The sequence below is a fragment of the Lithobates pipiens genome, unplaced genomic scaffold (genome assembly GCF_037356315.1).
Source record: "Lithobates pipiens isolate NorthernLeopardFrog02 unplaced genomic scaffold, aLitPip1_a1.2 Scaffold_19, whole genome shotgun sequence".
Classification (NCBI taxonomy): Eukaryota; Metazoa; Chordata; class Amphibia; order Anura; family Ranidae; genus Lithobates; species Lithobates pipiens.
The window spans coordinates 30,510,532-30,536,410 of record NW_027507764.1 but is presented as its reverse complement, the minus strand read 5'-3'; the positions used below and the strand labels follow the sequence as shown (position 1 = coordinate 30,536,410).

Sequence of the window (25,879 nt, the reverse complement as noted above, 5' to 3'; positions counted from 1 at the left end):
AACTCTGAGAGCAATTCACATAGTGAGTGGAAAACGGTCAATTTAAAAACAAACAACCAGAATATACTCTGTACCGGGCTCTGCTATACAACTCTGGTGAGTTTGCAACTTTCTGGGAAATCCTGCTTGGAGCAATTTCCCTCAACGATGAACCCAATTCACATAAGTCATTTGGCAAAGGTGCCGACACAGCAGTATATACCTCTTTCAATACTAATACTTCTAGACCTGGCTGACAACACTGCTTGGGATTCTGGAGCAGCACAGGCAGTGTTGTCAGATCAAAAAGTAATTTAGGAGCTCACTGGATATCTGGCAGGATCAGCAGGTATTTTTCTATATGGAGAAAATTCAAGAGCCCCACCCAGTGCACAGGAGGAGTAACTACTCATATGTACAAGTTACATCCCCCCGTACCAGGAAAGGGTCTTGTTCATCCAATTGGGATGGTCGAAACTTGTCATCTAAGAAAAAAAAAATATTGTTAGAACAAAAAAAAACAAAAAAAGAGAAATAATCCCTGAAATGAAATTCTGAAAATTATATTTATTATAATAAGCTTCATGGGGTCAGTTCTGAAGGTTTATTTTTCTGTAGCATAATCAAGTATCCTGCAGTAATAAATTCTATATTTATAGATTAAATAATAAATCACAAGGTTGTTGTTCCATTAAAAAGGTTACAAAAAGGTTTAAAAGGTTCCATCACAGGTTCTGGTTGTGTAAATTACAAAATAACCCCAGAATAAATAAATGTAGTTAATACAACAAAATACATATGGATAGAGACCTACACCAAGCGATAAGCAACCATCCTTCACTGGTTTGACTGCTCTATATTGATAAAAACAGAACGGCTGAGGTTCCTGTTACTGCATGTTAGAACTGGTCTTGGCAATGCCATGATAAAATGGTAACTTAAAATCAAAGCAAAATCACTCATGAATATTTGGTACAAAAAGTAATGACTTGGTGTAAAACTGCTAGTGTGACATTGACCATAAAACATTGAATATTGGTTTGAGAAAGCCACATACCTGAGAAAGTTGGCCATGTGGGATGTTCTTTCCGATGCACCATCACTCACCAATTCATGTTCATTCAATGTCTACCTCTGAACCATCATGTAAGGAAAATTCATCAAATATGATAAGTGCCTCCTCCATGTTGTCCTTCTGTGGCTCTAGAGTCATCTCAGACTGAGATCCAGAAGTGTCAAAAAGTCAAAAGGTAAGACAAGGATATGATGGAAACATGACCCTGTGAGGTGTTCGGGTGGCAAGCCATGGATTCCTCAGATTGTACAGAACAGCTTTCTATTGGATCCTCGTCTTCTTGTCCTGTGGTTTCTTTCTTCCATCTTTCACTCACATAGTTCAAAATGTCTGTAGCTTTACTTCTTTTCATGTAATCAATGGCCAAAAGATTGATAAACATCCTTTGCATCCCAGTGGGAATCTTTCTCCATGCTTTAGGAGGATTGTCCATATGAAAATTGTTCTGCCAGTCAACATAATGTTTATATCCTTCATCATCAAGGGTGGCCACCCGCCATGGAATCTCCCCTGTGATTAGGCAGTAGATGATGACCGCAAACGACCACACATCCAGGCTACCATCTACAACCAGTCCATCTGAGATGGTTATGTCAAGCATTTCTGGGGCCATGTAAGATTTGCTGCCACACCTGGAGGTTATCACTGTGCCTTTGACCTTAACAAGGCCAAAGTCTGTGATCTTGATGGAGTGGCAGTCCTTGTCGAACACTAAAATGTTTTCTGGCTTCAAATCCATATGAACAAGTCCTTTCTCGGATATGAATTCAAGAGCATTGGAGATCTGTACAGAACACCTCTTGACTGCATCTTCTGGAATTCCCACCTAGGAAAAGAAAACAAAACAGATGTTAAAAATACAGTTTGGAATAATATAAAGAGACATTCAGAATCAGTTACAGTATATGTATGGCCATAACTTTTTACCACCATTAGTACAAAGTGATGAAAAAGTCTAAACATTAGTTATAACACTTCTTTATCAAAACTAGAAAAAAAAAAAAAATGGGCATACTTACGTGTGGTAAAATCATGGAGAACAGATCACCAACGGGGGCCAGTTCCTGGGCAAAGACAAAGTAGTCAATGGTGGTGAAGGCAATGCCAATACATCCGATGATATTGGGATGAGGAGAAAGTAAGTATGAAACGCTGAACTCCTGGAGGAAAGACCGCTGGCTGGTTTTCTTTTTATCCATGGCTTTTAATGCCATTGTTTGACCTGTAAAAAAAAAAAAAAAAATTATTATATTTTATTTAACAAAGTAAAAAAGGAAATTTTTAGATGGTCATATTTTTATGTCCACTAGAAAATCTCAATCTTGGAGAAACACATCGGGTGAAAAGTTTGAGAATATATTATGCTTCATTTAAAGCTAAATGCCATCCTTACCACCAGTCGGCTCTCCCATACGGAAGTAACTCTACTGGACTGAAATTTTCTACTCTGATTATTTTTTTCAATGTGCATTAGAAGCAGCAACAAGACAGACAGACCCCATCTTTTTTCCTGGCTGGGTGACGTCCATCGTTATTAGTATCATATCCTCCCCAGCCTGACTGTTCCTGGCCCACCCCTTTCATTCATTGGATTTATGCTCTTTTAATCATGGAGGATCAGCATCACATGTGACCATTATCTAGGGTGGTGTGCAAATACAGTTTACTCCTCCAGACAGATATGTACCCATCAAAGTATTTTGATATTGGCATAACTCTTCCCGAGACCCAGCCTATTGCTTAGTTCCCTAAATAATTCTACTAACATGAGTTCATATTTTAAATAGCTTATACTTATAAAGATGTATTAAATGTAAAGTCTTTAGCTACAAACAAACAATATTGATATTGAAATGTTGGTTATACTAATTCACTGACCTGTTATCTTGTCGTTGGCCAATAATACTCTTCCATAGCCTCCTTCTCCCAGTTCCTTCACAATGTGGAAATGCTCCTGTAAGTCTACCTTCTGTAGCCTTTGGGAATAGAAGGAGACCATTCTGTCCAGAAGTCCTTCCACATCATCAGCAACGGAGGCCATAGTGTCCTGGAGAGCAAAAACAGGAAACAGGTTTACATTAAGATGAAAATAAATCTTTAAAAAAGGAGAAACTTTAACAATTTGAATACTATTTCTAGCATTTAATATACCTATAAATACGAAGTGATCTTAATAAATGTGACTCGGGAATAAGGTTCAATCATAGAAGTAAGAGCTTTAACGGAGCAGCAGAAATGTATTGAGTACAATTAAAGAGGACCTGAATATGGAAATACAGCGATCCATATACAAGACAATTATCAAGCAAATGTATTACTTCGTCAAGTACAAAATCAAATGGAAAAGCCAAGACTTACAGCAATAAATAGGTGTCAGGATATATACAATAATTATCAGGTTAGTTGTGTGTGTGCGGGCCGTCTAGGTAACTGTTGGTCAAAAGAGTAATTTTACTCCCAAATGTCCTTCGGGATGGAAATGTAATAAACTTTGACCCACAGGTGGAAAGCTGCATCTGCTGCCAGAAGAATGTTGGTGAATCTTATATTTCTGGCAGGTACTGCCATGAAAATAGCAAATATACCATAAAGGATGACCTACAAGAGATTCTCCGCTTTCTTTGTCAACCAGCTATGCCGACTTTCCAGTTTTGTTACGTAAAGTCAGGAGGATGAACACAGAGTTCGGCCAGGTAAGAAGTGTAATTTTAATCAGAACCATCATGTAAACTATAGAAAAATGGTTGCCTCCTTTTTGTGACCAGTACAAGACATCAGAGGCCATCAAAACATATTCGTGATACTTACTTATAACATTCCCACCAAAATTATGAAGTCCCAGAATGACCCACAATAACCATAAGTGATGTCAGAAGAACCAAACACTTAGTGACATCCCTTTTCGGGTACCTTAAAAAACATTTTCAATGTATTTTCCTGCTCAGTCATTTTTATGTTCTCAACAAGACCTCATAGCATCAGACTGAGAGACTTCATGAAATGAATTGAAGTGAGCGTTCAGTGATCATTATGTAAAATGTTGTACTCTGATGAGAAGGAATCTTTCATAGCAAACTATTCAACACTGTTCAGCCAATTGTTTTGTACAGATTGGAATATACTTGTAATAGAAGTTAATAAAAGTATACATTACTTAGCTACCCAGTCATACATTTCCCTTTGTATTACATCACACAAATTACTGTCTCAACTTTTAATGCTTACTATGGATTGCTAACAAGGTTTTCATCAGGCTGATCATGGTGACCTTCCAATGTCTATCCTGTCTCCTGTATACATTGCATTACATATTATCCTGTCATGAAGCTCCACTCATTGCCCCTTTTGTCAGTTTTTATAGATTTATCACAGACACCTCAAACCGCTGCAGTATTATTTTCAGAATGTTCATTAAATCATAAAGATCCATTGATTGGTTAGAGGAAAAGGTGACCTTACCTTAATGTGGGGAGGATTTAGCGGTAATGAAGTCGGATTTGTTTCTCTGAATATTCTGTTCCACTGCAGATCAACACCGAACAACCTCACCAAATCTCCAGCTAGGCTGTAATAGATGAGTATACCGGGATCTCTGGAAGTAGAATCACTGATCACAGGAGGGAGAGGCCCACTTTATACAAGGGAGATGGGCGGGGAAGGCAGAGAATGAAAGCTTTCCATTGGCCGACTTCTCATGTAAATGATGTGTAAATAACTCCGGATTGTTCTTACTGATTTGCATATAAACAGGTTTTCTAGAAAATAGGTGATGGATTTCATCATGTTTAACAATGCCTTAAAAAAAAAAAAAAAAAAAAAAAAAAAAAAAAAAACTTTACTGAATGTTAAAATTAAACTTTCCTCCATATTAACTATAAGATGGGAAATTATTTTTTGTCTTATACAATTTTTTTTTACCTGATTGTAGACTGAATCAAATACAAGAGGAAGAACTAACCAGATAATGTATTGAAAAAAAAAAAAAAAAAGTAACATTGGCTGTGGGTTCTTATACCATTATGTTTTTATGCCTTCTAGTAACATTAAACAAAAATGAATTTAGTTTTAATAGGACTTTTTGAAAAAAAAAAAAAAAAAAGAAGGAGTATGAGTTTAAAAATATCCGCATAAAATAGTTTGCAGGAGGATTAAAATTACCTGTCAGGTTAGGAGTGTTGGAGCCGTCATGTCTGGGCTTATTTCTAGAGATTCAACTACAAACATCCTGATCATCTCTTCACCACTTGGTTAGTCTGTGACCTAGAATAATTTTGTGTATATCAAATAATGGAAAATATCATACCGACATGATGTTCTGTGAAAATTACAAACCAAATATTTAGACAAAGGATTCCAAACCTGTTTGCACCTTACAAAGCAAATAGCTTTCAAAAAAACCTGCTTTTGAATACCGTACATCAAAATTGGGTTGACATCAATTTTCTAAACCATAAACACAACACTAGAGTTTGCCATGGCATAAAGGATAGGAAACATTAACCTTAGTATTCTAAATGGAAAACCATTACAAAATGGCCATTAGACAAAAAACTAGTCATTCCTTAATTGCCAGAAACTTCGTCCCAAAACGAAGAGACTTGGTCTAGATGAGTTTCTCTCAACCAGGGTTCTATGGAATCCTAAGATTCCTTCAGCACTTGCTAAGGATTCGTTGACCAAGGAGCAAAAATTCTACCTTGTTAATATGCTGCACCTGACACCAGTGGTCTGTTAAGTGGGAATTCTTCCTAATGACCACAAACCTAAAAAACAACATTTTTTCTATTGACCATCACGCTGCTGTACACCTAGCAGTAGATATAGTAAGAATTAGAAGGGGTTCTCTGAGACTGACGTTATTTCAGGGGGTTCATCCACTTTCAAACATTTGAGAAAGAGTGATTTAGACAATCATTCAGTAAATTGTAAATATAAAAAAAAAGTGTATGTATGTATAAATACACACTTTTTGCATGTTATGGCAGCCTTATCTCACATGATGTCCATGCTTCACCTAGCTGCTCCATTGCCACCGTCTCCCAGTCTTCAGCTTTATTTATTCTCCAGCCAGGTTCAAAGTAACTTTATGTAGTTCTGATTCATGGTAAAAAAAACAAAAGACAAAAAAAAAAAAAAACACAACACACATGATTACATGTACAATAAGGGAGTCACAATTGTTTGTCCTACATGCCAAATCTGATTCCATCTTTCCTCTCTATATAGTTCTACTAGTCTGAACAGACTGCATAAATACAATATCTGTGCTATGTAGCTTCCCTTTAGGTCACTTGTTCATCACGGAGTTGGCCTCTCAAAGAAGCACATGAAAATCTGAAATATAGTCAAAAATATAAAAAGATAATTATTTAAAGATGTAGGGAAATGCAATACAACTGAGATTGTGTTATTCACTAAAATACACTTTGGTTTTCCTTGGACAAGGTTTGTCTCCATCTGTAGAATATAGAGAGAACTTTCACACCCAGGACATCACTGAATATCTCAATGGTGAAGGGCTTGTGAATTAATATGCTAAAGAGGAGGGAGAATACCTGGCTGAGGTGTGACTGCTGATACTGTTTCCATCACAATGACCATGTTTATGGAAGCCAACCTCCATTGTTGGGAAAAGCGGTGTCCTATTGTGGCCCTCAGGAAATGCCACATTGCCATGATTATATTCATATTGAAACACACACACACACACACACACACACACACACACACACACTCGCTAACATTAGTAACCCATACAAGAGTTGCCATAAAATAAATAAAACACTAACACCTGACCCTCATCAAGCATTACTTCCAACGATAAGAACTTCTATGACCTCTCCATGTGATGAAAGCAATATTTGGACAAGAATTAATAGAACCTGTCAGTTAAGGAATATCGGAGCTGCCACGTCGGGGAATATTTATATAGATTTAACTCTGAACATCTTAATCATTTTTTCATTACTTGGTGAGACACTGACCTAGAACAATCATGTGTGTATCATATAATGGAAACCAACATACAGACATGATGTTCTGGGTGAATGACAAACCAAGTATTGAGACAATTATGTCATATCTGTAGCTTGTGCCTTCAAAAGCAAATACATTTCAAAACTGCTGCTGGTGAATTCTGTACAATAAAACTGGGTTAGTGGTCGTACACGTGGGCCGAATCTTGGATGGTTTCTATTGAACTGCCCCATACGGCCCATGTGTACAGGGTTTTACAGAAGCAGTTAGAATAGTAATCAACAGAAAAACAGCTGTCCGAAAGACCCAACATTTGGGGCAACTCCACCAAATAGGAATCAGGTCACCTGAGAAACTACGTAATCTCCATCATTGTAATTAGGAAAAAAATTAATAATAATAATGAGCGAGCTGCCCTGAGGTGTAATGTATCTATAAATTTAGCTTCATGTACAAAAAAAAATTGCTTTCATCTTAAAGAGTATGAGCTATAACACTTTCCATATGAGACATGACAGCTATTTCTAGCAGATGGTACGCACGGTCTTCAAGGTCTTTATACTTTTCAGAGTTACACTATCAAGTTGAGCTAATGCAAGAAAAGTTAAAGAAAAATAAAAAACACAAAGAAAATCAAATTTACTTTGATTAAGCCAATTGTCTTAGACTGGAATATTCAAAGGACAGCCAAGGTGTTGAGAAGGGATGAGCCAAACATCCCCCAGTTCGGTTCGCACCAGAACATGCGTTGTTCTGGACCCCAAAACATCACCCCCATGTTGAGGGCATGTGGCCTGGTATGGTTCAGAGGGGATGGGGGGGGGGTGTGCTTTCTCAACCCCCTCTTTTCCTGCGGCCTGCCAGGTTGTGTGCTAGGATAAGGGTCTGGTATAGATTTGGGGGGGGGGTGACCCCTACTTTTTTTAAATAAAATTTTGGCATGGGGTTCCCCTTAAAATCCATACCAGACCTAAATGGCCTGGTATGGATTTTGAGGGGGACCCCCCCCCCCATACTTTTTTTTTATTGGGTTCCCCTGTGGGGAAATTCCATGGCATTTTTAATCAATTAACTTGTGTATTGTCGGACCGACAATTCATTATAGCCGCAAGTAGTTTTAAATTACTTATATTGTTTGCTGTTCGGCTCGAACGTCAGGCTCACCCCTAGTGATGAGACATATACATTTACCATAACAATAAGATCTACCCTGAATGGTTTCAGTCTACACCCAACAAACAATAGACAGAGGGGGGGCTGAGAACAATGGTGACAGGATTCAGCAATTACAGTAAATAGAGGGCACCACCTATGAATATTTAAACTTTAGACAAATACCCATGGGTATGCCAGAAGAAATGTAAAATACTCCATACTCTGGTCTATTGACCATACACAGCTTTATACACGAGAACGTTTACATTGCACAGAAAAACCAAGTACAACTATAAATCTACAACTAAATTCACTTTAAGCATCTTCTATAAAGTTCAGTTTTGAAAAATAAGTATTACTAAAAATGTGTACATTACCAAAAATCCTTAGACTAGTTTTAGCTTTAATTTCATACAAAAAAAAAAATATATAAAAGTAATCTACCAACCCATGAAAACAATATTTTTTCATTAATAAAACCACCAACAGACAATTAGGAAAATAAAAACAACAAAACATGTTTCCTGTTAAAAAAAAAAAAGAAAATTGGCATGGGTTTCCCCCCCCCCCCCCCCCCCCACCCAGTCCATTACCAGGCCTTTTTGGTCTGGTATGATTATTAAGGGTAACCCTGCGCCAAAATTAGAAAAAAATGTTTTTTATCCAAGCACGAAACCTGGCAGGCCGCAGGAATTCCAGCAGAGAGCATCCCCCCTCCTGAACTGTACCAGGCCACATCCCCTCAACATGGGGAGGATGCTTTGGGAGGCCCTTGTCCCAGTGTTGATGGGGACAAGGGCCTCCTCCCTACAAACCTTGCCCGGTGGTCATGGAGGTCTGTGGACGAGGGGGGACCCCCAAATACCACCCCCCCATGTGAATTGGTAACAGGTTCATTGTAAAAAATAAAAATGTCCCACAATGTAAATCCATCGCATGCCACCCAACAGACCAAAAAAGAAAAAAAAAAAAATTGCAACAGCTCCTCCTCCATGGGAAGCTCCAGCCGAGTGACGCTTCTTCTCAGTGACAGCTGTTATATGGCTGAGGGTGGGGGAACCCGGTGATGTAAATGGGTGCCATGTGACATCAGAGGAAGGCGTAGGTTGCCCGTTTACGTTTGAATTGAACATATGGCTCATCCCTAATAACCAGTGCTACTAGGATCAGACACTTAACTGGATGTCCACAGTAAAAATGACCTGAATATGGCAATCCATTCTTTTTAGACAAGGTCATTCTCAGTCATATTATATTATATCCTAATACAGAGTAGCTGGGTATTTCCTCCACATTGAGTCTATGATTCCCTATGCCTTGTAATAAGATCTGGCAGCATGGGGTACACTGGTGAGGCCACCTCCTTACCTTTACCCCCCCCCCCCCCCCAACAAAACTTTTTACCCATGTGAAGGGATTTATTACCTCTTCAGGTAAAAGAATTTTGATCCAGGTCTGTCACAATGGCACACTCTGATTTGTGATATCAAAGTGAACATTTAGAGCAACGTGGACAGATTGTGGAAACAAACTACAACAAATACAATGTGACGGAAATATACAAATATCATTATTTCAAGGAAAGTTCTTCCAGATCTCTCCAATGTATATATAAAATGTCGGAGCACATGGGGGATTCTTAGCAGTTCCATTCTACTAAAAATTACAAGTAATGCAGCACCATAGCAGAAACGTATAAATAATAAAATATTAAAATCCTTCAGATTACTTATTTTCAGGTTTAGGTTTCAACCCTCCAGAAAACAAAACACAGAATACACAAACCCCATTGATATGGACCTACCTGCTCCACCCTTCTAGATCTCTTTCCAAAGTCTCCAGTCATATGTTAATGAGCAGCGCCTATGTGTTGGCCAATCAGAACCTCCCATCAATTAGCCAAAGCCACTCCTCTTCCCACATATATACCCCACATACAGTATATCCAGTCCATACTGATCTTACTTTTACTTGAAGCAAAAGTGAGTTTGTATTTCCAGTGACTACTTCATCCCGCAACTATTTCAAGAAGAATTCACACGTTGTGAAGTCTACAAAGATTCCTCTAGTGAAGACCCAGTGAGATACCATCTGCACCTTCATTTTATCAGGTTAGTCATTTAAAACATTATAGATTCCTCTAAAATATTAGGATCTTTCTTTTAGAACCTGTTGTCTACTCTTTGTAACAGATAACTTAGCAGTGCGTTAAATAAGCAAATATAAAAAAACTTTAATGTTCTGTAAATTTAGACTTTATTTTTATTTCTCTTCCCATTTATGGGCAGAGTAGAGATTCATACACCGAATGGAAATCCACATTATCTTGCAATACTTCATTTTCTTTTTATATTATATAACCAACCTCATACATGTCATATAGCTATGAAGTAAAATTAAAACGGTAAAATCTTAGGTTATTTTGGTATTTGGTAATTTCCACAATCAGTTGGGTGTGAAAGCACAATCTTTTTTTATTTTTTTTTAATAGTTTGGGTTTCAAATTCCACCATTATAAATTTGTTTTTGATTTACATGGAAGTGTCATTTAATTTCTCTTATGCCTTATTGTTGCAATACCAGTGACATTTGCAACTCTATTAACTAGAAGGTTATTTTTGACCAGTTGCTCTCTACAAGAGCTGTAGTTTAGAGATCGGATTAAACCAAAACCAATTTCTTAGTTTGTAATTTCTGTCAGCTTTTAACTGTCATATGTATCCATCACCGGGGATGACACAGAACATGGTAGCTCCCCAACTGGGATACATATGCTTATACAATCCTGACCATAGATGCTGGGCAATATTCAGAGGGGTGTTTAATTGTTTGTTATCATAATTAGGTCAAGAGAAAACGAATCTGTATTTTCCTTTTTGTTGCGACTCCAGAATGGCTTCTAATATCCAGGAGGTGACCAAGAGCACCGCAAGGCATGTCCTTCAACCCATCACCCAGACCTCCGAAAAACTGAAGATGATGGAAGTTTCAGAACATTTTGACACCATCCAAGAACTTGGGACGGGTTCATATGGAAAGGTCCTCCTTGCCAGACATCGGGGTTCAGGTAAACATTGTAACTTAATTCATATAAAGAAAAAATACCTTCTTAGTATTAATTGTGCTTCCAAATCATATCAGAGCCATAAAAACCAAAATTTAATGGAACAACGATTTAAAGAAAAAAAAAAGAACCAAATTGCCAACAGCTATTTTTTTTCCTGGTAGAAAAGACTTATGTATTTGTTCTGGGGAAAAAAAAAAAAATAATAATAATGCAGAGTCTGACATCCCAGACCCAAGACTCAATAGAATTGTTCATCTCTAGGCAATCCGTAGGACAACTTTGAAGCCACGTGTACACACAAATTGTTTAACTACAGATAGTGAATATTATCCTGAGCATTGTGCATAGGAAGCATTTACAAAGCATTAACCTTGCTTAAAGCAGTGTTCTTGTAGGTTTCCTCCAAGTACCTTTCAAAGGAAGTTCTTAAAACACCCCTCATTTCCAGTTTTGGTGGGATGATTATGCATCTTAATGAGTCACTGCTGTAGATTTAATCAAGCTTCTGGCACACTTCAATGGGCTTTTAGCAAGCTTCTGCATTCGGTTCACGTTACTAGTTCTCTTTTCTCTCTGACAGGTCAGTTGGTGGCGGTGAAGCTGCTTAGCAAGAAGAAGGTTCCAATGGACAACTTCCTGGTTGAATACAGAATGTCTGTCGGCCTCAATGACCATCCCAACATCATCAGGACACATGAAGTTGCCTTTCATACAAGCAAAGACTATGTGTTTGTCCAGGAGGCGGCAACGGCTGGAACTCTTTTTTCCCTAATAAAGCAAAATGTAAGTTTTCTTTTTGTATACAAAATTAATAATCTTTTAGGTTAAGAAAAGGTTTAATCTTTGTCTTTAATTTCTTTAAAGTATTTCTGAGGATTAACGACTCCCCACCCATTACAGCGAGTTGGTGGGATTGTGTATCATTTAAATTATAGGCATGTAAACTTTCTCAGCCATGAAGCAAGGTTGAGAACGATGGTCCTGGATCTTTCACCAGCAATGGGGACTCTCATATTTTTAGTGTATTGAGTCAATATTCTATGTCCTCGTATTATGGATAAGATAGGCTTCTTATTTGATTACATTTTTCCAAGTTGGCGTCTAGTAACTAATTTTTCCGGTTTTCTTTTTTTATATAGATTGGTTTAAATGAAGATACAGTGAAGCGCTGCATTCCTCAGATAGCCAGTGCATTGGAATACATGCACAGCAAAGGGATTATCCACCGTGACATCAAACTGGACAATATTCTGCTAATGGACTTTGAATGTACTACTATCAAAGTGGCAGATTTTGGACTGGCACGGCTCCAGGGAACCAAAGCACCATCCTTGTCCTGGTTCATACCCTACACAGCTCCGGAACTGTGTAGCATGAAACAAGGAGACCGGTTGCTTCTACACCCAAGCATTGATATCTGGTCCTTTGGTGTCCTGATCTACGCAGCTTTGACTGGATCATTCCCTTGGAATGAAGCAAAGGGTCGGGACCCAATTTACAGGAGCTTTGCTTGTTGGCAAGTCAGAAAGGATGTGACCTTGGCACCAGAAAAGTGGAAGAAGTTCTCTCTTGAAGCCAGGCAAATGTTCTGGGACCTTTTGGCCCTCAATGCTTCAGAGCGGTGCTCAGCCATGGACATTCTAAAATATCTTCATGTGCCATGGAAAGCAGAAATGTTTTCTGAAAACCACACAAGGAATACAAATGGCAAACAGAGGAAATGATGTCCATTCAGGAGCTACAGCAAGTTCCGCCTCGTGTCTTCTACCTGATGAGATAACTTCACTTGCTATAGGAGCCGAGGTGGAAATTGCATAGGTCCTTTTGAGCACCCGATAATCAAGAGGCAGACTTGATAGATGCACTCTGGGGAATTGTACAAGAATTGTGTCCTAGTTGAAGGAAAAAAAAAAAAACAGACATCTTAGAACACACATTTTTTGCCCTTTTCTGATTTATCTACATTTTTTATTATGGATCAAAGCATCATAAAAATGTAAGATGGCTCTAGAAATGATATGCTTCAGGAACAAACAAAATCATAGTGTAGGCAAAACTCTATACAATAGGTAGGGTAGAGCCAAACGTTAGGTCCAAGCACAAGTTCAAACTGCAAACACTCTGACTGTAAAGAGAAGATCTGAACATTAAGGATGTTTGGTTGGAATTCCTTCCACCAAATGTCCCCCAATGCATTGCTTGAGCTATCGTTGGCTCAGGTAATGTTCATATACTTGACCTCTAGTCAGGTGCAAGAGGTTTGCCAATGTTGGATCTCAGTAAAGTTTCAGCCAATACACTATAAATGGCTGACTGCGCAGCCCCCTTTTGTCAGGGAGGCCCGCAGTGGATGGACTGAAAGGGAAGTAAGGAAGGGCCGGGCATGACAGGGTGGATAAGGTTTAAGGGGTTAAGGTGCAGAGAGAGGCTGTGGGGGAGGAGCAAGTGGAAAATGTTAATGGAAGGGGAGGAGCGCTTTAAAAGGAGGAAGGGGCGGAGCAACGGGCAGTGCGAAGGAAGGGACAGAGAGAGGAGGCAGTTTTCCCACCCTCCCTCCCTATTGTTAGGTTGCTGGGGTATTTTGGTTGTTGTTTTTGTTCTATTTCAGGTGGCAAGGATCGGATGTCATGACAGCGGTGCGGATGGAACTGGATGTTGGCGGTGTTTGTCTGGTGGTCTTTGACGGTTGGCGGTAAATCAGAGGTCATCTGATAAGGGGTGGGGGGCCCATTGCTATTATGGGTCCCTCCGGTGTATTCCTGAACGTTGGATGGAATACCTTTATGGTTATCACTGTCGGAAGTTGTCTCCGAGCGGTCACAGCTGGAGGCCTGGTTAAGTGGAAGTGGGTACCGCAGTGAGTTGGTTGTTTGGTAAAGTTATGGGTCACCGTCAGAGATCACCAGACCGGGCATGTTATGTATATGCTATTCGTTATACCTGATGTTGGTTATGGTTATACATATACATTTGGCTATTTATATATTGAGATATATATTTTGATATATTTTGATTGGAGTGTTTGAGTAATGGTAATAAAGGCTGTTATGGCCATTTTACTCCAAAGAAAGGTGTGGTCTCATCATTCATGGTTGTGGTAAAAGGGGTGGGGGTTGGAGTGGCATGGGTAACAGGTAAAAGAGGGACCTTTAGACTACCCTGGTCAAGTGTTTTGGTGAATTTAGTGTGAGTGAAGGACAACTGACATTTGTTAATGGAAAAGACTGGTTAGTGTATTGTGCTATAAGCAGTATTCAGTGTTACTATATTGTATGCTGTATATATTTTTCAAATGACACTTTCAGACAATTGCAGTATCTGGTTATGGAAAGTGAAGTATAAACCTGGTTGTATTCACTTCAATATAAACAGGCCCCACAGTTCTTTTTAGGGCGGATTTAAAATTTTGCGCTGTGTCTTATGCCGCGTACATACGTCAGAAATTCCGCCAGCAAAAGTCCGACGTTAGCTTTTGGGTCAGAAATTCCAACAGTGTGTACGCTCCATCCGACTTTTGCTGGTGGAATTTCTGCCAGCAAAAGATTGAGAGCAGGTTTCCTACTTTTTTTGCTTATGTGAAAAAATAAAAAGCATGCTCAGAATCATCGCTTCGTATGGAACTTCCCTTTTCTAGTGCCGTTGTACGTCACCACGTTCTTGACAGTCAAAAGTTCAGAGAACTTGTGTGACCGTGTGTATGCAAGCCAAGCTTGAGCGCAATTCAGTCTGAAAAACCAGCCAAGGTTTTTCCTGTCCAAAATTCCGATCGTGTGTATGTGGCATTAGCATTTTGTTAATAGTAGGTAGTTTTTTTTCTTTTCAGTAAGCCAAATAAAAGGTTTTAGTTAAGTTTAGCGTTGTTTTTTTGGGGATGAGCGCTATATTTTTTGTTTCTCTCTTGTAGTTTTTAACTTTAATGTTTTAGGACATACATATACATATATATTAGTTTTTTTTTTTGGGGGGGACAACAGCAGCATTAGGTATGATTCAAATCTGCCCTGGATTATGGTTAAACAGTTTGGAGAACCTCAAAGAAGACAGGATGGTGAATCTACTGAATCTGTTAAATCAGAATGGCTATTTTCTGTCTAATAGACAAACGTTATAAAAATAAAACAGCATTTGGGGGGGGGGGGGGGGCACCATCCTGGAAACCTTTCACAAGTTAAAAAAAAAAAAAAACACCTATCAAAAGCAGTAATTTTAATAATTTATTACAAAGAAAAATGCTTTCAAAGTGATGGAAAATATTGTTTTCTTTCTGGATTCTATTTAATAAAAGGTTTGAAGACCCCTCCAAAAGGTCCCCCAAAAATCTTCAAGTATTTATGTAACTGTGTAGTTCTGCTTTATAAAAAAAAAAAAAAAAAAAAAAAAAAAGGGAAGATTGTGTACAAGAAGGAAGTCACAATTATTCATTCAACGTGGAGAATGTGATTCCATCTTTCATGTCAATGTAATTCTACCAGTCTGAACAGACTGTATAAAGACAATACACTTTCTATGTAGCTTCCCTTTATGTCACCTGTTGTTCACTCAGTGATGCCTTCTACATGGATTTGCCTCTCAAAGAAGTACTTGAAATGTAGTGAAACTTTTTTTTTTTTTTTTTTTTCCGAAGAATGTTAACAAAATACATACAACTCCATCTTAAATTAGCATGTGTCCGCTCCGTATCTGTCCGTGACGATTTCTCTCATTTCGCCCCGGTCATCAGAGAGCATTTCTATTCTAGGGAGATTTTGTGACAAATGAAGCAGATTTTATCTCCATCTGTGTATCAATCCCCCACTAGTGAAACACATTTTAAAATAGTAACTATGTTTTTAATAAAGTAAATTTAATACAGCTCAGATTAGCTTTGTTCACTAAATACACTTTAGTTTTCCTTGGACAATTAATATCAACCTGCAAAATAGAGAGAAATTTTACACCCAGGACACAACTGATCATCTCAATGGTGAGGGACTTGATGGTGAATTGATATGGTAAAGAGGAGGTAGAATACCTGGCTGAGGTGTGACTTCCAATACTGCTTCCATCACAATGACCATGTCTATGGAAGACAACCTCCATTGTTGGGAAGAGTGGTGCCCGAATGTGACCCTCAAGGAATGCCAAATTCCCATCATTATCTCAGTATTGGAACACACACAGATGGTGACATTACATTTTTTATGCTCATTTCCTTTTACTTCCAATGATAAGAACTCCTATGACCTCTCCATGTGGTGAAAACAAGAGTCACAGGTCTTCTTTTTTGCTTTATGTCAATTTAATTTTGTTACCCGATTGTAGACTGAATTTCTAATATAAGAGGGAATAGGGACCAGATACTTTTTTATTCTCAATTATCAATGTAATTTGGGTTGTATCTTCTTGTTGGTTCTCATACATCAGTAACATTGTATAACAATGGGCTTAATTTAACAAAAAAAACTTTGACAACACATTTAAATGAGCATAAAAAAAAAATTTGTACAAGAATTAAAAGGGAGCTGTCAGGAAAGGAATATCGGAGCTGCCACGTCTGGGCTTATATCTAACATTGGCTGTAGGTTCTTGTGGGTTTTTATGCCTTCTACTAACATTGTACACCAATAAATTTAGTTTAAAAAAGGACCTTTGGAAAAAAAAAAAAAAAAAAAAAAAAAAAAAAAAAAGTGTGGGGGGGGGGGGGGGTGTTGTATAAATATATCATCAGCATAAAATACTTTCCAGGAGGATTAAAATGACCTGTCAGGATAGGAATATCGGAGCCGTCATGTCTGGGCTTATTTCTAGAGATTCATCTCCAAACATCCTGATCATTTCTTCATTACCTGGTGAGTTACTGACTGAGAACAATCCAGGTGTATATCATATAATGGAAATTATTATACTCACACAATGTTTTGGGTAAAAGGCAATCCAAGTATTGAGAGAAGGATGTCATATCTCTAGTGTGTGCCTGAAAAAGCAAATATACATCTTTCAAAACTGCTGCTTATGAATACTGTACTATAAAACTGGGTTAGATATAAATTATTCTAAACAATAAACTCAACACTAGATTTTTTTATGGTATAAAAGAAAGCCTTAACCTTGGCATTATAAAATGGGAAACCACTGAAGAACGTCCCCATTGGCCAAAACGAGCCATTCCATTTAATTAAAGGATAAGAGAATTTGCCTAGATCAGCGTTTCTCAACCATCGTTGCATGGAACACCGGGGTTCCTCCTGAGGTAGCACTTTGTTTGATATTTTTATATTGCCACTGACACCAATGGTCTTTCTAGCTTTATGTAGTTTAACCCCCCCCCGGCGGTATTCCCGAGTTTGGCGCGTACCAGTACCATTAGCGGTAACCCCGAGCCAGACTCGGGGCTGCAATCGCAGCATACAGGGAAAGTTACTTACCTTGTCCCCTGGATCCTGCGATGTCTCCCCGCTGTGTGTGCGCGAGCCAACCTCCGCTCGATTCACACAGTGCCGAGTTGCACCTAGCTCTGTTTCCCTGCGACGCACGGGGACGGAAAACGACGCCAAATAAAAAAAAATAAAAATAAAAAAAATAAAAAAAACACAGCACACTGTAATCTTACAGATTACAGTACTGTGTAGAAAAAATAAAAATAAAATTACACATCCCTTTTGTCCCTAGTGGTCTGTGCAGTGTCCTACAGGCACTTTTAGATTATAAATACTGTTTTTTTTTCTGCCTGGAATTTGGAGATTGTCCATAGCAACCAGAAAGGTTCCCTTTATGTCAAAAGTGATTTTAGACCAACTAGAAAACATCGATAATAAATTAGAATCACTCGCAGAATTGAGCGATAGCGATTTGTGGGGAAATTCATCATCAAACACCAAATCTAATGACAGCGACAATTCTGCAACTGAGCAAAATTTCAGTGTTTTTGATTACATTATTTAATAATGTTTATTATATTATAATTTGTGATGAATTTTTCAAACTGTATTATACCCGGGATGTCTACTAGACTTTGGTTTGGACAGATTTAAGTGAGTTATTTCTAAGAATTACAGGCCTACCATATAAAACGCCAAATTTCCCTGCAAAATAATTTTACCGCTTTCAACACCAAAAATCGGAAATAATCGTACCGCCGGGGAGGTTAACAAACCAAGAAAAATACTGACAGCTCAATTATTTTTGTTCATTCTCTGATGCGCTAATTATTAACAATGTCCTCCAATTTTCCAATTGTTGCTCCTATGGCCAAATTATTATTATACAGGATTTATATAGCGCCAATAGTTTGCGCAGCGCTTTACAAATCTGTTTATTATTATTATTCCAATATCACTGTAATGGTGATTCCTTCCCTCCTTTTTGATAAGGGAAGGCTGATCATTTTGGGGCCTTAAAATATTGCAGTGCAACTTATTATATCAAGGAGACATTGTTCTGCATACCTACTATGGATAGATCCTTAAGCTTTTTATAAAATTTTTGCCTGTTTTCACCTGTTCTTGAAATTAAATTCTGGACAGATGCCCAAGGAATATCTTTAAATATAGTTTCAATATTCCTTACTAAAAAAGTTGATACTTACCGAAAGATAGAATAACAGCTAAAAAGCTGCATTGCAATAAGTAAAGGCCCAAAATGATAAGCCTTCCCATATCACAAAAGAGGGAAGGAATTACTATTTCACACAGTGTCCCCAAGGATCTGGTGTCCCCATAGGGCAGGAGCTCCCCCCCCCATAGATCAGGTCCCCCCAAAGAACAGGTATCCCTCAGTGTTCCCATAGATCAGCTTTCACCATCAGTGCCCCCAAAGATCAGGCACCCCCATCAGTGTATCCATAGATCAGGCGTCCCCATCAATCAGGTGACCCATCGATCTGGTGTCCCATCAGTTACACCACAGATCAGGTGTCCCCATAGAGCAGGTCTAACCATCAGAGTCCCCTTGGATCTGGTGGTAAGAAAAAGAAAATAGATATGGCGCTATACCTTATTAAACTCACTAAATATGGATATCGTAAAAATGTACAAATTTTCCAGCTTGCTGGCTAATAATTTTAAAATCCCGAATAGAACTAGATGAACTAAGTAATAAAATCAGTAAATGATATAGTGCTAAGAATCAATCAATATTAAATAGTGAATACAAATTTTCCAGCGTGCTGGTTAATAAATTGAAATAAGGGTATAAAATCCACAATAAATTAAATAAATTAGATAGCTGAGATAAATGAATAAATAATTAGTACTATGTTACTAAAATACCATAAATCAATCAATATTCAATTGTGAAATGCAAAAGATACTCAAAGTGCCTGTGACTGTGATTATGGCGCCACCAAGTAACTTGGTTTACAGAATCAAGAAAATGGCCATAAAGGGGGAACGACAAAACAAATTATTCAAAATTATACAGGTGTGAATACAAGTGGAATAGTGAGTGCAACGAATATATATAACACACTGTGTCATGAGTGTCCCCATAGATCAGGTGCCCCTACGTCCCCATCTCCAATCTATTCCTCAGGCGTTGTCACTTCATCTGCTGTGTCGGGCTCAGCTATGTAAATGTGTGAGCAGAGTCAGCGCCAGCATAAGCTGTGAGGGACCCCCAAAATTAGCACCCCCCCCCCTCAGGCGGCCACCGCGGCCTTGATGATAGGTAGGGCAGAGCCAAACATTAGGTCCGAGCAGAAGTTCAAACTGCAAACAAACAAACACTCTTTTTTTAGATTGTCTTCTCCAAACAAACAATCTTGCGAGATACAATGTGAAAATCCAAATGATAATGAGAGATGATTGAAGGACAGCTGCCAGCATTGATCACGTCCCATATGCTCGTGCCAAAAAGTTTTCTACCAATATAATGCTGCGCTATCCAAATGTAATCATACGGTAACCGTACTAAATCATAATATTACTGGCTGTGGTTATATAGTGGTGAGAGGACAGGAGGGATTGTGAGACAGTGGAGTGTTCTCAGAGCGGAGAGGACACATCAGTACAGCGTCTTTATATTTGCTTGGCTTCATACAGAGCGGTGCGCTCATAGCGCCTACTAAATGTGAGTACCCCGATATAGGGAATATCGTCATTTTAAATAAAGCTTTTAAAAACAGTAATACACTATGCAGTTTCCTCTGTTTTCCATATGAATATTGCTGCAACCATCCAAGGATCTAAATGCCGACCATAAACCCCGAGGTGGTGTAAAAGTGTGTTATGACGGAGCTCCGGTGTGAGGTCACCCGCTCTAAGGTCAGCGCCTACACCAAAGGGGGGCACAAGAGCGGACACGAGCACTTTACTGTTATATCATCTGTAATGAGCCCCAGAAGAACGGAGGAGTTATGAATGGACTTTATGCTGCGATTTTATGGGCACAGATTAATGGATGAATTAGTTTGGCACAAGAGCACTTCAAACACCGTTCACTTTATTTCTATATTGATTATTGTATATTGATGCACTTTTATATAAATTGATGTAAATGACAGGTTGTCACTGCAATTATCGCACAGGGATGCAAATTTCTCTATTGCATATGAATGCTACATGTGTATATAGAGGTGTGTATTCTACACAGGTTGTCATTGGGAGGATCACATAGGATTTCAATTTGTAATTCATGATTGCAATTTATAATCACATAAGATATTATTATAGTCACTAGATTCTTTATATAGGAATAGAATATCTCACCACCACTATTTATCTACAGCCAGTAATATTATGATTTAGTACGGTTACGGTATGATTACATTTGGACAGTCCAGCATTATATTGGTATAACGCGGTTTAGAGAAGATCTGAACTTTATGGATTTGGTTTGGATGGAATTCCTCCCACCAAATGCCCCCCCAATGCATTGCTTGACCTCTAGTCAGGTGTAAGATGTTGGCCAATGTTGGGTCTCAGTAAAGTTTCAGCCCAAACACTATAAAGGCCGACGTCACAGCACTCTTATCAGTGTTGGTGAATTTAGGGTGAGTGAAGGACAACCAGATAAGATATTTGGGGGGGGGGCACCCTAAACAATGCATTAAAGATGGTGCAGCCATAAGACTATACAACAGAACACAACATTACAGCGCACACATGCAAAAAATACATTTACCTCCTGCAAGGATATTTAAAACACCTAAACATAAAAAAAAAAAAAATATAGGGATTTGGTCACATCATATTGCTAGATGGTGATTAAGGCCACTTACCACAACAAAGTGCCCCCCATTGATCATGGGTCCATAGAATGGACACTCCTGCTTCTGTGAACCATGGGAGACATACACTCCTCTATATGGGAGAACTAAAGGTCTCCACCTATGACACAGGTGGACACTAATGAGAGGCACTGATGAGGGGGAGGGGTTCCTCTGCCCAAGAGAATTTGGTCAGAATCCATACAATAGACATCAGTGCCTCTCATTAGTGTCCACCTGTGTCATAGGTGGAGTCCTTTAGTTCTCCCATATAGAGGAGTGTATGTCTCCCATGGCTCAGAGAAGTAAGAGCTTCCGATCAATGGATAGTGTAGGCCCCACTAATCATGGGGAATTTTGATGTGGTAAGTGGGCTTAAGTACCATATAGCAATATGGGCTGACCAAATCCCCATGTTTTTTGAACATGTTTAGGTGTTTTAAATAAGCCTTGCAGGAGGTCAATGTCTTTTTTACATGTGTGCGCTGTAATATTGTGTTCTGTTCTGAAGGACAACCAATGTATGGTAATGGGAAAGTCCAGTTAGTGTAGTGTGCTTTCAGTATGGTGCTATGAACTGTATTCAGTGTCATATGTATCACTATATTGTATTCTACTAACCATACTTTAGCAGTGTATTACAGTGGTTTTGGGGTGGGCACTATATATATATATATATATATATATATATATATATATATATATATATATATATTTTTTTTTTTTATTTGCCTATCTTGTTGTTTTTAGGTTTATTTAATGTTTTAGGGCCATTTATTCATATAAAATATTTTTTTAAGGGGGCAACTGCAGCATTAGGCTTTATTCACATCTATGCATGTTGCTTTTGAGCATTTCTGCAGTGCTTGCCGTGTTTTTGGATATGCATTTTTGCCATGATTTGCTTTTTGGGGTGTTTTTTTTTTTTTTTTATATCTTAATTTTTTTACACTGTATATACCTGGTTGCTAAGGAGGGGGCCGGGAAGCCAGCCGCCGCATTCTTAACAACAGATGAATCTTCAGTTGTTGGAGGGCTTCCCACTGAATGTAAAAAAAAAAAAAAAAAACCCCGAGAGAAAAACCAGTCTATACCAGGCCCTTGGGTCTAGTATGTATTTGGAGGGAACCCCCACACAAAAATAAAAAATAAAAAAACCGAGAGAAAAACCGGTCTATACCAGGCCCTTGGGTCTAGTATGGATTCGGAGGGAACCCCCACGCCAAAATAAAAAAAAATTTAAAAAAACTGAGAGAAAAAACGGTCTATACCAGGCCCTTGGGTCTAGTATGGATTCGGAGGGAACCCCCTCGCCAAAATTTAAAAAAAAATAAATAAATAGCATGGGGTCCCCAAAATCCATACCAGAACCGAGCGCCCCCCCCCCCCGTATGTGAATGAATATGGGGTACATTGTACACCTACCCATTCACCTGGAAAAAAGTAGTTTAGTGTTAAAAATTACAGTAGACAGTTTTTGAGAAATCTTTTATTAGGCATCTCTGGGGGTCTCTTCCGACTTCTGCGCTCTCTGGTTCTTCTGCTCTTTTTGCTAGCTCTTGCCCGGTCTTCTCTGTTGTCTTCTGACCTCCTTCTCTTTTTTTTTTTTTCCAATGTTGACTCGACGCTCACCTCTCGCTGTAATACCGTGTGTGCGGTGCACAACGACTTTTATATAGGCATGGGACAGGGGTCACCGGGTGGTGAATGGGTAAGGGTACAATGTACTCCATACTCATTCACATAGGAGGGGGCTGGGATCTGGGGGCCCTCTTGTTTTTAAAGGGGGCTTCCAGATTCTGATAAGCCCCCTGCCCACAGACCCTGACAACCACCGGGCAAGGGTTATCGGGAAGAGGCCCTTGTTCTCATCAACATGGGGGCAAGATGCTTTGGGGTGGAGGGCGCAGAGCCCCCCTGCCACAAAGCACCCACCCCTGCTCGCTTGTCCCCTCCCTTTCCTGAGCTGAATGCTCGGATAAGGGTCTGATATGGATTTTGGGGGGACCTCCATGGTGTGTGGTTTTTATTTTATTTTTTTTTTTTTTTCATGGGGGTCCCCTCCAAATCCATACTAGACCCAAGGGCCTGGTATGGACCGGGGGGGGACCCCACACAGTAGATATAGATAGTGGGAAGCCAGCTGATAACTCATTGGTTAAGGACGTGGCGGCCAGGCTTCCTGGGCCCCCTCCTTAGCAACCAGCTATATACAATGTAAAAAAAAGACCTAAAAACGTGGTACTTGCGTTTTGGATGCGGGTCCATTGAATTCTATTACATGCAAAACGCTGCATTTTGTGGGGAAAAAGTCCCCGACCCTTTCCAAAAACGCAGAGGCACAAAAAATGCATTGATGTGAACATGTTCCATAGGAATCCATGTTAAAAAAAATTCCCTGTAAAATGCATCAAAAATGCATTAGTGTGCATCGAGCCTTGGGGATGAGTCAAACCCGCCATGGGTTATGTTTAAACAGAGTTTGGAGAACTTCACCGGAGACTGGATGGTGAACCTACTTTGTATGTGTGTGTGTATATGTGAGTGAAATTTTTGAATGTTCAAGATGTTCTGGTGCAAACCGAACCAGGGGGTGTTGGGCCCATCCCCACTTCATTGTTATCTCTCGCCTTGACTATTGCAACTCCCTTCTCATTGGCCTGCCTCTCCATATTCTATCCCCTCTTCAGTCTATCGTGAATGCTGCTGCCAGGCTTATCCACCTTACCAACCGCTCAGTGTCTGCCAACCCTCTCCTCCAATCCCTACACTGGCTCCCAATCCAGCGAATTACATTCAAAATACTAATCACAACATACAAAGTCATTCACAACTCTGCGCCGAGCTTCATCACCAATCTTGTCTCCAAATATCCCCCAAATCGTCCTCTCCACTCTTCTCAAGACCTTCTGCTCTCAAGCTCCCTTGTCTCCTCCTCCCATACTCTTCTCCAGGATTTCTCAAGAGCCTCTCCCATTCTCTGGAACTTTCTACCGCAACCTGTCCGGCTATCCCCTACTCTTGCTACCTTCAGGCGATCCCTGAAAACTCATCTCTTCACGGAAGCCTATCACGCCTCCAACTAATCTTCTACCACTTCCATCAGCTCATTCCCCACAGCTACACCCTTCTGTACCACCTGCCTCATCCTATTGGATTGTAAGCTCTTCTGGGCCTCTCAATACTCTTGTATTGTCTCCCTTTGTTATTGTAAAGCACTTCGTTAACTGTTGGCGCTATATAAATCTTGTTTTAATAATACCTTTTATTCATATAAAGGCAGTAATTATATCTAGAAAAATCCAACAGGCTGGTTCTACCCAAGTCAATCAATAGATCGACTTTGGTATAGATTAACTTGGGTATAATCAGCCTGCCCACACATGGATCGCAAACTTGGGCGGTCCCTGCTGAATCGGCCTGATTTGATCCATGTACTGGAGTATTCCGCACATAGGATTTCAGACACAAACTTTATAATAACAATGGTATCTGCTCTGACTAATCTGAGTCCACACCCGATATACAATAGAAAGGAGATATGATGGACAATGGTGATGGGATAGAGTACAAACAGTAAACGTACAATGAACAATAGTATTAGGTGGACCCCCCCAGACAGACAATAGGAACAGTAAACACTGACAGTATTATGCCAATAACTACCGAAAACCAATTCAACAGACATAAATATTTTACCACAAATTATTTTGCCTTTCTAAAAAAAAAAAATACAGTGCATTTAGTGGACACTAAATCTAAATATTAAAATATATCAAAAATCACTGTTAAGGCTTTTAACCACTTCCCACCCGGCCAATGCACATATACGGCCGGGTGGGAGCCGTCTACTTCTGATAGGATGTTTAGGAACGTCCATCAGAAGGAGCGGGATCGCGCGTGCGTGCCCGCGCAGCGGCGCGTTCCCGATGCGCCTGTGTCACCCGGACACGGCGCATCTCAGATCGGCAGGAGGGATCTCTGATTGGCCCTCCTGATCACATGACGGCCGTGTCCAATCACGGCCGTCATGTGATGTAAACAAACAGCCGGTTGCTGGGCAATCGGCTCCTCCTCTCCTCACACAGAAGTCATCGCTGAGATGAGAGCAGATCGCAGCAGCCGGCTGATCGGTGAGTATGAACTGTTTTTTACAGCTTTTTACTCACTGATCACCAGTCTAGTGTAATACACAACACAGTCCCCACATATGTCCCCAAAACATACATGTCCCCAAATAATAAAAACACATGTCCCTAATAATAAAACATGTCCCCCACATATGTCCCACTAAAATCACATGTTCCAATGATTATCTGCACACGGATATACGTGATCACCTGCCCAGATACGTACATGATCATTTGCGTACATATGTCCGTGATCACACAAACCAATTATTATACACTTAACGGAATTTTTTTTACCAAAAACATGTAGCAGA

The 25,879-nt window shown here is 39.4% G+C and overlaps 1 protein-coding gene, 1 long non-coding RNA gene and 1 other non-coding gene across 3 annotated transcripts; all 3 read right to left on the bottom strand.

The window, feature by feature from the left end:
- Positions 1–1,096: 1,096 nt before the first annotated feature.
- On the bottom strand, positions 1,097–10,031 carry LOC143997989 (serine/threonine-protein kinase SBK1-like). Its single transcript, XM_077493788.1, has 5 exons — positions 9,990–10,031; positions 2,933–3,101; positions 2,074–2,276; positions 1,305–1,880; positions 1,097–1,198 (listed from the first exon to the last, which is right to left on the bottom strand). Exons 1-5 carry the CDS (start codon positions 10,029–10,031, stop codon positions 1,097–1,099), a joined length of 1,092 nt encoding a protein of 363 aa, XP_077349914.1.
- Positions 10,032–10,429: 398 nt separating this feature from the next.
- LOC143998181 (uncharacterized) lies at positions 10,430–21,535 on the bottom strand. The gene is made up of 3 exons (XR_013277769.1): positions 21,448–21,535; positions 17,142–17,205; positions 10,430–13,144 (listed from the first exon to the last, which is right to left on the bottom strand). It is a non-coding gene; the product is annotated as an uncharacterized LOC143998181 (long non-coding RNA).
- LOC143999845 (small Cajal body-specific RNA 8) lies at positions 15,916–16,046 on the bottom strand. Its single transcript, XR_013278166.1, has one exon.
- Positions 21,536–25,879: the final 4,344 nt, after the last annotated feature.